The sequence below is a fragment of the Salmo salar genome, chromosome ssa13 (genome assembly GCF_905237065.1).
Source record: "Salmo salar chromosome ssa13, Ssal_v3.1, whole genome shotgun sequence".
Classification (NCBI taxonomy): Eukaryota; Metazoa; Chordata; class Actinopteri; order Salmoniformes; family Salmonidae; genus Salmo; species Salmo salar.
This window is the reverse complement of record NC_059454.1, coordinates 66,478,652-66,494,385: the sequence shown is the minus strand read 5'-3', so window position 1 is coordinate 66,494,385 and position 15,734 is coordinate 66,478,652. Positions and strand designations below refer to the sequence as shown.

Genomic DNA, 15,734 nt, shown 5'->3' with positions numbered 1-15,734 from the left:
TCTGTCCCTGATGTTTTTCCTGGAGAGAAGTGGCTTCTTTGCTGTCCTTCTTGACACCAGGCCATCCTCCAAAAGTCTTCTCACTGTGCCTGCAGATGCACTCACACCTGCCTGCTGCCATTCCTGAGCAAGCTCTGTACTGGTGGTGCCCCGATCCCGCAGCTGAATCAACTTCAGGAGACGGTCCTGGCGCTTGCTGGACTTTCTTGGGCCCCCTGAAGCCTTTTTCACAACAATTGAACCTCTCTCCTTGAAGTTCTTGATGATCCGATTAATGGTTGATTTAGGTGCAATCTTACTGGCAGCAATATCCTTTCCTGTGAAGCCCTTTTTGTGCAAAGCAATGATGACAGCATGTGTTTCCTTGCAGGTAACCGTGGTTGACAGAGGAAGAACAATGATTCCAAGCACCACCCTCCTTTTGAAGCTTCCAGTCTGTTATTCGAACTCAATCAGCATGACAGAGTGATCTCCAGCCTTGTCCGTGTTAACCTGTTAGGCGGCAGTATTGACACGGCTGGATAAAAAACGTACCCGATTTAATCTGGTTACTACTCCTGCCCAGTAACTAGAATATGCATATAATTATTGGCTTTGGATAGAAAACACTCCAAAGTTTCTACAACTGTTTGAATGGTGTCTGTGAGTATAACAGAACTCAAATGGCAGGTCAAAACCTGAGAAGATTCTGTACAGGAAGTACCCTGTCTGACCATTTCTTGGCCTTCTTTGCCATCTCTATCCATTACAAAGGATCTCTGCTGTTACGTGACACTTCCTACGGCTGCCATAGGCTCTCAGAAGGCGGCAAAAAGCTGAATCGTGGCTTTGCAGGCTCTGGCTGAAAAAAAGTAGCGCGTTTGGGTAGTGGCTGGTTACAGTACTGTGAGACTCAGGCTCGTGCCCGCGTCGACCGAAAGCTTTGTTTTCTTTCCTCTGTTTACCTAAACGGAGATTCCCGGTCGGAATATTATCGCTTTTTTATGAGAAAAATGGCATAAAAATTGATTTTTAAACAGCGGTTGACATGCTTCGAAGTACGGTAATGGAATATTTAGAATTTTTTTGTCACGAATTGCGCCATGCTCGTAACCCTGATTTACCATTTTGGATAGTGTCTGGAACGCACAAACAAAACGCCGCTATTTGGATATAACGATGGATTATTTTGGACCAAACCAACATTTGTTATTGAAGTAGCAGTCCTGGGAGTGCATTCTGACGAAGACAACAAAGGTAATCAAACTTTTGTAATAGTAAATCTGACTTTGGTCAGGGCTAAACTTGGTCGGTGTCTAAATGGCTAGCCGTGATGGCTGGGCTATCTACTGAGAATATTGCAAAATGTGCTTTCACCGAAAAGCTATTTTAAAATCGGACACCTCGATTGGGAGTTCTGTATCTATAATTCTTAAAATAATTTTATGTTTTTTGTGAACGTTTATCGTGAGTAATTTAGTAAATTGTTAGTAAATTCCCCGTAAGTTTGCGGGGGGTGTGCTAGTTCTGAACGTCACATGCTAATGTAAAAAGCTGGTTTTTGATATAAATATGAACTTGATTGAACAAAACATGCATGTATTGTATAACGTCCTAGGATTGTCATCTGATGAAGATCATCAAAGGTTATTGCTGCATTTAGCTGTCTTCTGGGTTTATGTGACATTATATGCTAGCTTGAAAAATGGGTGTCTGATTATTTCTGGCTGGGTACTCTGCTGACATAATCTAATGTTTTGTTTTCGTTGTAAAGCCTTTTTGAAATCAGACAGTGTGGTTAGATTAACAAGAGTCTTGTCTTTAAAATGCTGTAAAATAGTCATATGTTTGAGAAATTGAAGTAATAGCATTTCTAAGGTATTTGAAAATCGCGTCACGGGATTCAACTGGCTGTTGTGTAGGTGGGATGAATTCGTCCCGCCTAGCCCAGAGAGGTTAACAACAGAATCACTGACATGATGTCAGCTGGTCCTTTTGTGGAAGGGCTGAAATCCAGTGGAAATGTTTTTGGGGATTCAGTTCATTTGCATGGCAAAGAGGGACTTTGCAATTAATTGCAATTCATATGATGACTCTTCATAAACTTCTGGAGTATATGCAAATTGCCATCATACAAACTGAGGCAGCAGACTTTGTGAAAATGAATATTTGTGTCATTCTCAAAACTTTTGGCCACGACTGTATAGGCCTTTAGCCTATTAGGCCTTTAGCCTATTTCTTATTACATTTTGAATTATTCTCAACAAACAAAAAGGTACTTACTCATATTTGATTATTTATTTTATTTAGAACCTGTGCAAATTGTCAATTAAGCATTTAACAAAATATAAACTATGAATGTATAAAATCTAAAAAGGTAAATAGAAAACACTTCAAATATAGCCCTAAAATATGCTTTTATATTTCTTTTTGGGGAGGGGGCTTGCCTGTTTTGCATGTTATATTGGCATTAATACGTGTCACATCTCAATTTGCATTTGGTACCTTGGGTCAGGTGTTAGCACCAACTCACGAAACCCCCGTTTCTCAAACTTGTAAATTGGGGCCATGTCTTTGCAGATATAAGTTGTAACGGCAGCTGTTATCTCCTTCCATCTTCGTGATTATTTGCCATATGGTGTGCCGCGGGCAAAAGCGTCTTGCAACGTCTGAGTCGGGTTTGTTTTGAGCACTCAACTGTACTTTTTTGGGTCTCATCCGTAGACTCTCTCTCCGTACTGTTTCACATGATTCTTGCGTAGGTGGTAAAAGAGGTTAGTGGTGTTTGAGCCTGTTGTTGGGACCGGCCTGCGGCATATTTTGCAGTGTTTGGTTTTCTGGTCCGTGTCAGACTTTTCATACCCAAACCACGTCCATGCGACCGAAGTAGCCCCTCTTTTAGGTACGAGCTCCGTGTCTCCGTGCTCTGTCACGTTCAATCTCTTCCATGTTTGTTTGTGTTACAAATTTCCTTCCACACGGCACGTGCAAAGCGTCGTCCAATTGACAAAAAATATTGCAGTAAAGAGTGATTTGCGACACAACAAAATAAACGATAGAAAAACATCTATTGTCGCACGGTATATATCGTCATATCGCAAGGCCCTAGCATAGAGTTGTCCTGATGTGGCTATGCCAAATTGCTGTTGGCTACACTAGTTAATGTTTCAGACAAGATTTCTTTATAATTCCATGGCATTGTTTTATAGTATGAAGAATACAATTGAACAAAGCTGAATAAAATATTTAATAAAAATTCCAAACGATTTGAGGGAGTGAGCACATGCGGCTATTCTGTGTTGAGCGGTTAACAAAGGAATAGCCTTCCCTGTAGCTCAGTTGGTAGAGCATGGTGTTTGCAACACCAGGGCTGTGGGTTCGATTCCCACGGGGGGCCAGCACAGAAAAAAAAAATGTATGAAATGTATGCATTCACTACTGTAAGTCGCTCTGGATAAGAGCGTCTGCTAAATAACTAAAATGTAAAATGTAAATGTGAATAGGTACTCCGATATGCTTAATTTAGAGTTATTCATGTAACTTTACTTGTTCTACCAACATTGGCCTATATGTTTTGAATTTTAATACATTGTAAGGCTGCATGATGCAACTATAATGATGATTTTAAAAAGTCGCATGAAAGGCATGAGCTCTGCTTTGTTTTTTGTGCAGGCTGTACACAGTCTTTCATTCACAATTTGACAAGCACTTGATAATGCCTCGAATTTTAAAGCGACATCCCCTTTGTGGCCATAACGCACCCTAAAAAATCCATGCCTTTTGCGGCCCGGAGTGCTCCGTTGTGCCCTTCTCCCTGAGTGTGCTGCGCAATACAAAGCCTCTCTCACTCACATGGCTCTGTCACATGATTGGGTTTTTCTCACAGGCTACAAGTCAGACACGCCAGGGATGCAACTGTGCGTGTTCTTATCCAATTCCAAGGTGCATAATTGAAGATATTGGAAGAACTGTTCACATTTACTTTTCGTCGGCCAACAAGATGAGTAGACCTAACAAACAGCAAAAGCACTAGCCTATGTCAATCTACTATCTCCCATAGTACAAAAGTCAACCTATTCTGTGCAAGAAATAAATATTCCAAACAGTCTGGGACAGTTGTGGGATGCGATAGATCCCAAATTTATACAACCACTAGAATAAAAAAACAACGCTTTTTTTGGCAATACGGCTGATGCAACAGATTAGAACTTTTAGCTTCAAATGTTGATAAACTATTAGGCTATTTCTTCACATTATAAACACAGCAATGCACACGTTAGTAGGCTATAAGCGTGAATGTTCCATTAGCGAAAAAAATAACAAAAGTGTCCGCAAATGCAATTATGAATGTAATGCTTTTACATTTTAGTCATTTAGCAGACGCTCTTATCCAGAGCGACTTACAGTAGTGAATGCATACATTTGATTCATTTCATGCATTTAAAAAAAAAAAATGTGTACTGGCCCCCCGTGGGAATCGAACCCACAACCCTGGCATTGCACACACCATGCTGGCGTTGCACACACCATGCTGGCGTTGCAAACACCATGCTCTACCAACTGAGCCACAGGGAAGCCTTATTATAAAGGTGCATTTTTATGGTGAAAATTATCTTCCCCAAACTTGAAACTCACACGCTGCTTATATATGCCAGTTAGGCTCTACACCCCTTGTGAAGGGGATTAATGTGCTTAATTTTAAGAAGTTATTTGGCCACTTTAGTTGTGATACAAACCTTATTAAAATATAAGCATATGGGCTCGACTACAAGAGGTGTACGACTATGATTTTTTTCTTATGCTGGGCATCATTCACAAGTGACAATATAAAAGTGATCGGCTAGAATTGTCACCCATCAGACTATTCTTGATTTTAATCTTATCCTTACATTTGTTTTGATTTAGAATGGACCATTATCATGCTCCTGTATCGAAACAATGGCAGCGGAAAAAATACATGTCATCTATGCACTTAAATAGCGAATGGAGGATGCTTTTCCCCATGATTTATTTTCATGCCAGCCAGGTAGGCTATACTCCTGTTGTAAATAATTATAAGCAATGTGCTTAATATTAGGAAAGTTTAGAAATAAATATAGTAGGCTTAGCCTATAGAAAGCTGATGAAATCCTTGTATTTTTATTAGTGGGCATCACTCTGTTCTTCCGCAATTGCATAGCCTATAGAAATGTTGCGCAACATGAGCTTATGGCCTCTCATGAAGTGTTGGATTAGTTTTTCGATTACATTTGCATTGATGTCAGAGTGATTCGAGGGACAATGGAGTGCTGAGTACCAGGCAGTTAGCAAGTTTAGTAGGCTACTAATGATAAGCAGCAGCATCAGAACTTGGAGAAGCCTAATTACCGTGACTAAATGTTCACATGGAATTTGACTGCCTTCATGACTTGTGACCGCCGGTGTGGCGGTAATACGGTCACCACAACAGCCCTACCTAGGATGCCTATCGGCTCTTAACCTGTAGGGTCATAGCTTTGTCTCCATAGGTACAGCCAAGTATGTCAAAAGAGACAAATCTCTACTTTACAATTCTACTAATTTCTCATCACTTATAGTTGAGGATTCAGCACTGGACCTCAACGAAAAAGAAAAACTATGGAGTGAGCTCGGAAGACATTGTTTGTTTTGACTTGATCATAAGTCACACTCTCCCTCTTGCTCTGCCATTTTGTTTACCTTGATCCAAGTATCAGCATCTGAGGAAACTAGAATAGCCTCTGTGTCGTGCTTCCCATGGCTGGTAAACACTTGTTTGCCGTCAGGGAGAGAAGTTAAGAATGAATTATCTCCTTCTTGGAGGCACTCTTGTGTTCGATACATGGGGCCTGGCGACAGACAGCCCACCGCAATCAGGAGTGGAGTAGTCCTGGCTGCAATGCATTCCAATCATGCACGGCTACGCTACAACGCTCCCACAATGCTCCTACAAAGTTCGGGAGCTTGGTGTGCAATTGAGTTCTACACTCCAGTCGTCTCTCCTCTACATCTATTAAAGTGTTGATCTCAGTGGTGTGTGCTACTAAAAGGAGAAGTGATAGGGTGAGGAACGAGTAATTCTTGAGGTTCTTCTGAAGGTAGGTTATCAGAAGTGTGCAAATCATCACATTGACCTTCTAACCTGGCTGTGCTAAATATCAAGGTATTATCATGGATGGGATCAGATCTACGTAGATGTATGGTATATACAGTATTATAAACTGGGTGGTTCGAGCCCTGAATACTGATTGGCTGACAGCTGTGGTAAATCAGACTATATACCATGGGTAAACATTTATTTTTACTGCTCTAATTACGTTGGTAACCAGTTTATAATAGCAACAAGGCATTTTGGGTGTTTGTGGTATATGGCCAATATACCACGGCTAAGGGCTGTGTCCAGGCACTCTGCCTTGTGTCGTGCTTAAAAACAGCCCTTAGTCATGGTATATTGGCCATATACCACACCTCCTCGGGTCTTACTGCTTAAATAAGCTATTGGTACACTCTGGTGGCATGGCTTTCAAGTGTCATGGATCATTAAATTACATTGCTTTGTTTGGTTTCCTTCCACCCACAGTTTTTTTGCATTTGCACATCTATCATGCTGCTGTATGTGTGCTCTGTGCTTCTACTTTAGAGGTGACCTACCTTGGCTTCTTCTGTTCAATTATCATGACCTATCTCTCTCGCTCTTTCTCCGCCTCTCTCTCTTTACCCCTTCTGTCTACCCCTCTCTTTCTCCTTCCCCCCTCAATGTCTCTCTTTCTCCTTCCATCTCTCTGCTTATGCTGCAGTCGTACCCTATCACTGCTACCTCTCTCCCAGTCTCTCTGCTTCTGTTATAATCATGGTTCTTTTGTTCATTTTCACAGATTTGTGTTGCCATTTCCTCCTCCGCTCCTACACTAGCATTGCCCCGAGAATGGCCGGCGGGCACCCCACCGACCAATTCAGTTTCTTGTACCAACCCGAAAGTGCTCAGAACCTGAAGAGGTCAGTGTAGAACAACTTCGATGCTTTAACCCCTCCGTCCTCCCCTACCAATGTTGTGAAATGGCCCGGAGTCTGTTCAGGAACGGAAATACGTTACAGAACGTTGAGCTAGAAACTTTTAACCTCACTGAATAGGCTACAGGTGTGAGGTTGAGGTTCATGAACTTTGACCTTGCTGACCTCTAAACATGTCACCAAATGAATGTCTGAAAGTGATGAAAACAAAATTAGCAAAATGGATGACCACATCGTAAGTCCTTACAGTATGTATATATTACAGTGTAACATGTGGACCAGACAGCGCGTCTGCAAGTTGATTTTGCCCACCCACACCAGACACGATCAGGACAAGCAGGTTGACATGTCAAAACAAACACTGAACCAATTATATTAATCTGGGATAGGTCGAAAAGCATGAAACAATTATGGCAATTTAGCTGGCTAGCTGTTGCTAGCTAATTTGTCCTGGGATATAAACATTGGGTTGATATTTTACCTGAAATGCACAAGGTCCTCTACTCCGACAATTAATCCACAGATAAAATTGTCAACTGAATTCGTTTCTAGTCATCTCTCCTCCTTCTGGCTTCTTATTCTTTGGACTTTATATGTTGGTTCGCAACCAACTTTAAGGTGCATTACCACAACCAACTGGACTGGAGTGTTGACCTCAGTTCATCTTTCAATCACCCACGTGGGTATATGCTCCTGAAAACCAATGAGGAGATGGTATATGCTCTTAAAAACCAATGACGAGATGGGAGATGCAGGCCTTTCAGCGCGTCAAGCATCACAAATAGAACCAAGTTCTATTTTAGCGCCTAGCTACGCAGACGCTCGCGAGCAGTATGGGTACAATGATTTAATGACATGTATGTGTACATTTATTTTGTAACACTAGCGTATGCGACGCGTCTGGGTCTGGTCAGCATGTAATAGTGTGATATAATTTCAGCTTTTCTTTTCTTCTGCATTATATGCTAAAATTAGTTGGTACCAAATTAACTGAATATATTGTCATTTTATTTCTGCATTTACTCTGTCACAGGCTTGGGTGGATGATGGATGTCCTGACATGTTAGTGACTTGTTTTCTGTGTTTGAGATTTTTTTCCTATGACATTTTATTTCCCAACCTCTATGCACAGTTTTATGTACAGTACCAGTCACAAGTTTAGACACCTACTAATTCAAGGGTTTTTCTTTATTTTTACTATTTTCTACATTGCAGAATAATAGTGAAGACATCAACACTATGAATTAAAACACATGGAATCATGTAGTAACCAAAAGTGTTAGACAAATCAAAATATATTTTAGATTCTTCAAAGTAGCCACCCTTTGCCTTGATGACAGCTTTGCACACTCTTGGCATTCTCTCAACCAGCTTCACCTGGAATGCTTTTCCAACAGTCTTTAAGGACTTCCCACATGCTGAGCACTTGTTGGCTGCATTTCCTTCGCTCTGCGGTCCAACTCATCCCAAACCATCTCTATTGGGTTGAGGTCGGGTGATTGTGGAGGCCAGGCCATCTGATGCAGCACTCCATCACCCTCCTTCTTGGTCAAATAGCCCTTACGCAGCCTGGAGGTGTGTTGGGTCATGATCCTGTTGAAAACAAATGATAGTCCCACTAAGCGTAAACCAGATGGGATGGCGTATCGCTGCAGAATGCTGTGGTAGCCATGCTGGTTAAGTGTGCCTTGAATTCTAAATAAATCACCAACACTGCCACCAGCAAAGCACACCCACATCATCACACCTCCATGCTTCACGGTGGGAACCACATGTGGAGATCATCCGTTCACTTACTCTGTGTCTCACAAGGACACAGCGGTTAGAACCAAAAATCTCAAATTTGGACTCGTCAGACCAAAGGACAGATTTCCAATCATCTAATGTCCATTTCTCGTGTTTCTTGGCCCAAACAAGTCTCTTCTTCTTATTGGTGTACTTTAGGAGTGGTTTCTTTGCAGCAATTTGACCATGAAGGCCTGATTCACGCTGTCTCTTCTGAACAGTTGATGTTGAGATGTTTCTGTTACTTGAACTCTGTGAAGCATTTATTTGGGCTGCAATCTGAGGTGCAGTTAACTCTAATGAACGTATCCTCTGCAGCAGAGGTAACTCTGGGTCTTCCTTTTGTGGCAGTCCTCATGAGAGTTTTTGCATCTGCACTTGAAGACATTTTCAAAATTCTTGAATTGACTGACCTTCATGTCTTAAAGTAATGGTGGACTGTCATTTCTCTTTGCTTTTTTGAGGTGTTCTTGCCATAATATGGACTTCTTTTACCAAATAGGGCTATCCTCTTTATACCAACCCTACATTTTCACAACACAACTGATTGGCTCAAATGCATTAAGAAGGAAAGAAATTGCACAAATGAGCTTTTAACAAGGCACACCTGTTAATTGAAATGCATTCCAGATGACTTCCTCATGAAGCTGGTTGAGAGAATGCCAAGAATGTGCAACACTGTCATCAAGGCAGAGGGTGGCTACTTGAATAATTTGTTTAACACTTTTTTGGTAACTACATGATTTCATAGTTTTGATGTCTTCACTATTATTCTACAATGTAGAAAATAGTAAAAATAAAGTAAAACACAGGAATGAGTGGGTGTGTCCAAACTTTTGACTGGTACTGTGTGTGTGTGTGTGTGTGTGTGTGTGTGTGTGTGTGTGTGTGTGTGTGTGTGTGTGTGTGTGTGTGTGTGTGTGTGTGTGTGTGTGTGTGTGTGTGTGTGTGTGTGTGTGTGTGTCACACCCCAAAAAAATTGCTTCGGACCCATTGGTCAATATATGCATTTTTGACTGGACACCCTACATACTTGTGTTTTGAGTGATACTCAGTGACAGAGTATAGGCCTTGTGTTATACAGTGACGTATCATCCTATACATGGACAAAGCATACACGAGTTATCTATGAAAAATTATACAAGGGATTTGAAGCGTCTCCGTGCTATTTTGTGTGTGTATATTTGGACAGCCATTCGCTGGCACTCTGCTGTCATATGAATCCTCTGAGCCCACAGTCTTGATGCTTTTTGTGTGTAGCAGAGCAGCCTGTTTTTCTCAGCAAGAACTCACCAGTTTATTTTGGGAAGGCTGAGGTAGGTGCCGGCCTTACTGCAGTGAGTGGGTAGCAGCTTGGAAGCCCTGCAGTGCTGTACCTGGGAATCATTGTTTCAAGCTAGGTAATATATGTACAGTATATAATATGCGTGATTTATATGTGTAGTACACAACATATAACCAATATATTTGTAGAATATGGCAAATACAGTATATTTGTTGTATATGGCCAATATATTTGTGATAAATGGTCAATGTAGTATACAGTCAGGTCCAAAATGATTGGCACCCTTGATAAAGACGAACAAATAAGACTGTATAAAATAAATTATACAAATTCTGAGCTACAGTGCATTCGGAAAGTATTCAGACCCCTTGACTTTTTCAACATTTTGTTACGTTACAGCCTTATTCTAAAATTGATTTAATTTTTTTTTTCTCTCATCAATCTACATACACACAGTACCCCATAATGAGAAAGGAAAAAACAGGTTTTTAGATATTTTTGCAAATGTATCAATAAAAAAAAAATGATAACATTTACATATGTATTCAGACCCTTTACTCAGTACTTTTGTTGAAGCACCTTTTGCAGCGATTACAGCCTTGAGTTTTCTTGGGTATGACGCTACAAACACCTGTATTTACGGAGTTTCTCCCCTTCTTCTCTGCAGATCCTCTCAAGCTCTGTCAGGTTGGATGGGGAGTGTCGCTGCAGAGCTATTTTCAGGTCTCTTCAGAAATGTTCAATCGGGTTAAAGTCCGGGCTCTGTCTGGCCCACTCAAGGACATAGAGACTTGTCCCGAATCCACTCCTGCATTGTCTTGGCTGTGTGCTTAGGGTTGTTGTCCTGTTGGAAGGTGAACCTTCACCCCAGTCTGATTTCCTGAGTGCTCTGGAGCAGGTTTTCATCAAGGATCTCTCTGTACTTTGTTCTGTTCATCTTTCCCTCGATCCTGTCTCGTCTCCCAGTCCCTGCCGCTGAAAAACATCCTCACAGCATGATGCTGCCACCCCCATGCTTCACCATAGGGATGGTGCCAGGTTTCCTCCAGACGTGACGCTTGCCATTCTGGCCAAAGAGTTCAGTCTTGGTTTCATCAGACCAGAGAATATTGTTTCTCATGGTCTGAGAGTCTTTAGGTGCCTTTTGGCAAACTCCAAGCAGGCTTTCGTGTGCCTTTTCCTGAGGAGTGGCTTCCGTCTTGTCACTCTACCATAAAGGCCTGACTGGTGGAGGGCTGCAGAGATGGTTGTCCTTCGGGGAAGTTTCTCCCATCTCCACAGAGAAACTCTGGAGCTCTGTGAGAGTGACCATAGGTTTCTCCCCCGATTGCTCAGTTTGGCCGGGCAGCCAGCTCTAGGAAGAGTCTTGGTGGTTCCAAACTTCTTCCATTTAAGAATGATGGAGGCCACTGTGTTCTTGGGGACTGTCAATGCTGCATACATCTTTTTGGTACCCTTCCCCAGATCTGTGCCTCGACACTATCCTGTCTCGGAGCTCTACGTATAATTACTTCGACCTCATGGCTTGGTTTTTGTTCTGACATGCACTGTCAACTGCAGGACCTTATATAGACAGGAGTGTGCCTTTCCAAATCATGTCCAATCAATTAAATTTACCACAGGTGGACTCTAATCAAGTTGTAGATTCATCTCAAGGATGATCAATGGAAACAGGATGCACCTGAGCTCAATTTTGAGTCTTATAGGAAAGGGTCTAAATACTTATGTAAATAAGATATTTCAGTTTTTTTATTGTAATACATTTGCAAAAATTTCTAAACCTGTTTTTGCTTTGTTATTATGGGGTATTGTGTATAGATTGAGGATTTTTATTTTTTATTTAATCAATTTTAGAATAAGGCTGTAATGTAACAAAATGTGGAAAAAGTGAAGGGGTCTGAATACTTTTTCAATTCCCTATATATTGTATTAACTTTAGGTTGCATGTATCTTTCTTTCAATGCCAAACCCACCTCTTGTGTGCGTGGCTAAAGAGCTCAATGGCTAAAGAGCTCTTACATGTCATCTAACAAATGTAAATGCCTGGAATTTGCTAAACGGCATTGGCACTTTGATTGGAACCGGTTCTTTGGTCAGATGACATGAAAATAGAGCTCTTTGGCCACGCACATCAGTGGTGGGTTTTGCTTCAAAAGAAAGATGCAGAAAAGAACCCCATACCTTCTGTACAATTTGGTCATGGATCTTTGGTGTTCTAGGGCTATTTTGCTTCCACTGGTCCTGGGGACATTCTTAAGGTCAACTATTGAAAATTGAAGAGGGCAGTCCATTACCGCAGAGGAAGGATTTCAAGTATCTGGAAAGATTCTGTATGAAGGAATGGTCTAAGATCACTCTGTGTCCAATCTCATAAAACATTTGAGAAAAAGGCTCAGTGTCGTTATCCTCGCAAGGTGAGGTATTAAAAAATCCATCTCTCTGAACAATTGTATTTAGTACAAAATATTTCCCTTTTTTTTTTTTTGGAGCATACAATATAGGACAGTATTTGTAATATATACAGTTGAAGTCGGAAGTTTACATACACTTAGGTTGGAGTCATTAAAACTCGCTTTTCAACCACTCCACAAATTTCTTGTTAACAAACTATAGTTTTGGCAAGTCGGTTAGGACATCTACTTTGTGCATGACACAAGCAATTTTTCCAACAATTGTTTACAGACAGATTATTTCACTTATAATTCACTGTATCACAATTCCAGTGGGTCAGAAGTTTACATACACTAAGTTGACTGTGCCTTTAAACAGCTTGGAAAATTCCAGAAAATGATGTAATGGCTTTAGAAGCTTCTGATAGGCTAATTGACATCATTTGAGTCAATTGGAGGTGTACCTGTGGATGTATTTCAAGGCCTACCTTCAAACTCAGTGCCTCTTTGCTTGACATCATGAGAAAATCAAAAGAAATCAGCCAAGACCTCAGAAAGAAATTGTAGACCTCCACAAGTCTGGTTCGTCCTTGGAAGCAATTTCCAAACGCCTGAAGGTACCACATACATCTGTACAAACAATAGTACGCAAGTTTAAACACTAGGGGACCGCGCAGCCGTCATACCGCTCAGGAAGGAGACGCGATCTGTCTCCTAGAGATGAACATACTTTGGTGTGAAAAGTGCAAATCAATCCCAGAACAACAACAAAGGACCTTGTGAAGATGCTGGAGGAAACGGGTACAAAAGTATCTATATTCACAGTAAAACGAGTCCTATATCGACACAACCTGAAAGGCCGCTCAGCAAGGAAGAAGCCACTGCTCCAAACCGCCATAAAAAAGGCAGACTATGGTTTGCAACTGCACATGGGGACAAAGATTGTACTTTTTGGATAAATGTCCTCTGGTTTGATGAAACAAAAATGGAACTGTTTGGCCATAATGACCATTGTTGTGTTTGGAGGAGAAAGGGGGAGGCTTGCAAGCCGAAGAACACCGTCCCAACCGTGAAGCACAGGGGTTGCAGCATCATGTTGTGGGGGTGCTTTGCTGCAGGAGGGACTGGTGCACTTCACGAAATAGATGGCGTCATGAGGTAGGAAAATGATGTGGATATATTGAAACAACATCTCAAGACATCAGTCAGGAAGTTAAAGCTTGGTCGCAAATGGGTCTTCCAAATGGACAATGACCCCAAGCATACTTCCAAAGTTGTGGCCAAATGGCTTAAGGACAACAAAGTCAAGGTATTGGAGTGGCCATCACAAAGGCCTGACCTCAATCCTATAGAAATTCTGTGGGCAGATCTGAAAAAGCGTGTGCGAGCAAGGAGGCCTACAAACCTGACTCAGTTACACCAGCTCTGTCAGGAGGAATAGGCCAAAATTCACCCAACTTATTGGTGGGAAGATTGTGGAAGGCTACCTGGAACATTTGACCCAAGTTAAACAATTTAATGGCGATGCTACCAAATACTATTTGAGTGTATGTAAACTTCTGACCCCCTGGGAATGTGATGAAAGAAATAAAAGCTGAAATAAATCATCCTCTCTACTATTATTCTGACATTTCACATTCTTAAAATAAAGTGGTGATCCTAACTGACCTAAAACAGGGAATTATTACTAGGATTAAATGTCAGGAATTATGAAAAACTGAGTTTAAATGTATTTGGCTAAGGTGTAAGTAAACTTCCGACTTCAACTGTATTATACAGTCTTTGTTCATCTTTATTAAGGGTGCCAATAATTTTGGACCTGAGTGTATATGTCTTGTTTATCACCTCTGTCTATCTGCTGTCCTGGACTTTCCCTAACCAGTTGTAAATATTCACTCTTTAATATACCCCTCCTTCAGTTCCTCAACCTATTCTTCTCACCTTGTCCATGCATCCATCCGTCATCCCATCCCATCTCATCTAATCTGTCTATTTCAACATCCCCTTATCTCATCACCTCTCTTCCTCCACCTTTTCACCTCCACTGTCTGGCCATCATGTGATAATGTCTTTTTTATTCTGTTTGTCAGTCATCTTTTTGTATTTGACTCTCCTTTTTTTTATACATCGTTTATCTTTATTGATTTGTTTATCATTCTCTTTATCAGTCCCCCAGCGCGCGCGCACACACACACACACAACCCATCCATCTCTTCACTCCTCTGTTATCTGTCCATTCCTTTTGCTCTTCTTTTCTTTAAGCACTATCTCTCTGTCTCTGCAGCGGTTTCTTGGCGATTACATTTTTCTCAATTGCATATAAGCATTTTTTGGAACTGGAGGTCAAAAGTATCAACAGCAGAACAACAATGATCAAAATGCATTAATACATTTGCCCAACTTCTTGCCTTTGTATCTGGATTGCATATCTTTACACCCGTTTGAAAAACTATTAATTTAATTGGCGTCAGGGAATACTCTCCATCACAGTTGACAACTCCACAGTGCAAAGAACCTTGGTGTGACGTCAGGCAACAGCCTGTCATTCTTTGCTAAACAAACATCAGAGCAGTAACTCGCTCCTGCAGGTTCATGCTCTACAAAATTCGTAGAGTACGACCCTACCTCACACAGGAAGCAGCGCAGGTCTTAATCCAGACACTTGTCATCTCCAGTCTGGCCTACTGCAACTGGCTGTTGGCTTGGCTCCTTGCTTGTGCCATCAAACCCCTGTAACTTATCCTGAACGCCGCAGCCCGCCTGGTGTTCAGCCTTCCCGTGTTCTCCCATGTCACCTTGTTCCTCCGCACACTCCACTGGCTTCCAGTCGAAGCTCACATCCGCTATAAGACCATGGTACTTGCCTACGAATCAGCAAGAGGAACTACCCCTCCCTACCTTCAGGCTATGCTCAAACTCTTCACTCCAAACCCGAGTACTCCGTTCTGCCACCTCAGGTCTCTTGGCCCTCCCAACCCTATGGGAGGGCAGCTCCCTCTCAGCCCAGTCAAAGCTCTTCTCTGTCCTGGCACCCCAATGGTGGAAACAGCTTCCCCCTCAAGCTAGGACAGCAGAGTCCCTGCCCATCTTCCCAAAACATCTGAAACTCTACCCTTTTAAAGAGTATCTGAAATAATCCCACAGCAGTGATTGACTGTCCCAGGTAAGGTTGTGGAACTTTGAATTTAAGTGAATTCATGTAAACATGAATACAATTCCCTTCACCCACTCTTGTACTTATGACACAAGTATTTTTCAAGAAACAGTAGTCCCCAAATCTATTCAAT

At 41.6% G+C, this 15,734-nt stretch overlaps 1 protein-coding gene across 9 annotated transcripts in view; it reads left to right on the top strand.

Annotated features, from left to right (window-relative positions):
- Positions 1-15,734, top strand: part of LOC106567592 (protein FAM168A) — a 106,775-nt gene that overhangs the window by 34,576 nt on the left and 56,465 nt on the right. For 2 of the 9 annotated variants that reach the window (XM_045693480.1, XM_014137096.2), the window contains exon 2: positions 6,852-6,972. The exons of 6 other annotated variants lie outside the window; for them this stretch is intronic. In XM_045693480.1, the coding sequence (XP_045549436.1) occupies positions 6,902-6,972 (71 nt within the window). In that variant the 5' untranslated portion in view covers positions 6,852-6,901. Of the gene's footprint in view, positions 1-6,851; positions 6,973-7,043; positions 7,223-15,734 lie in introns of those variants that run through there. One more of the 9 variants, XM_014137098.2, reaches the window with a different exon arrangement.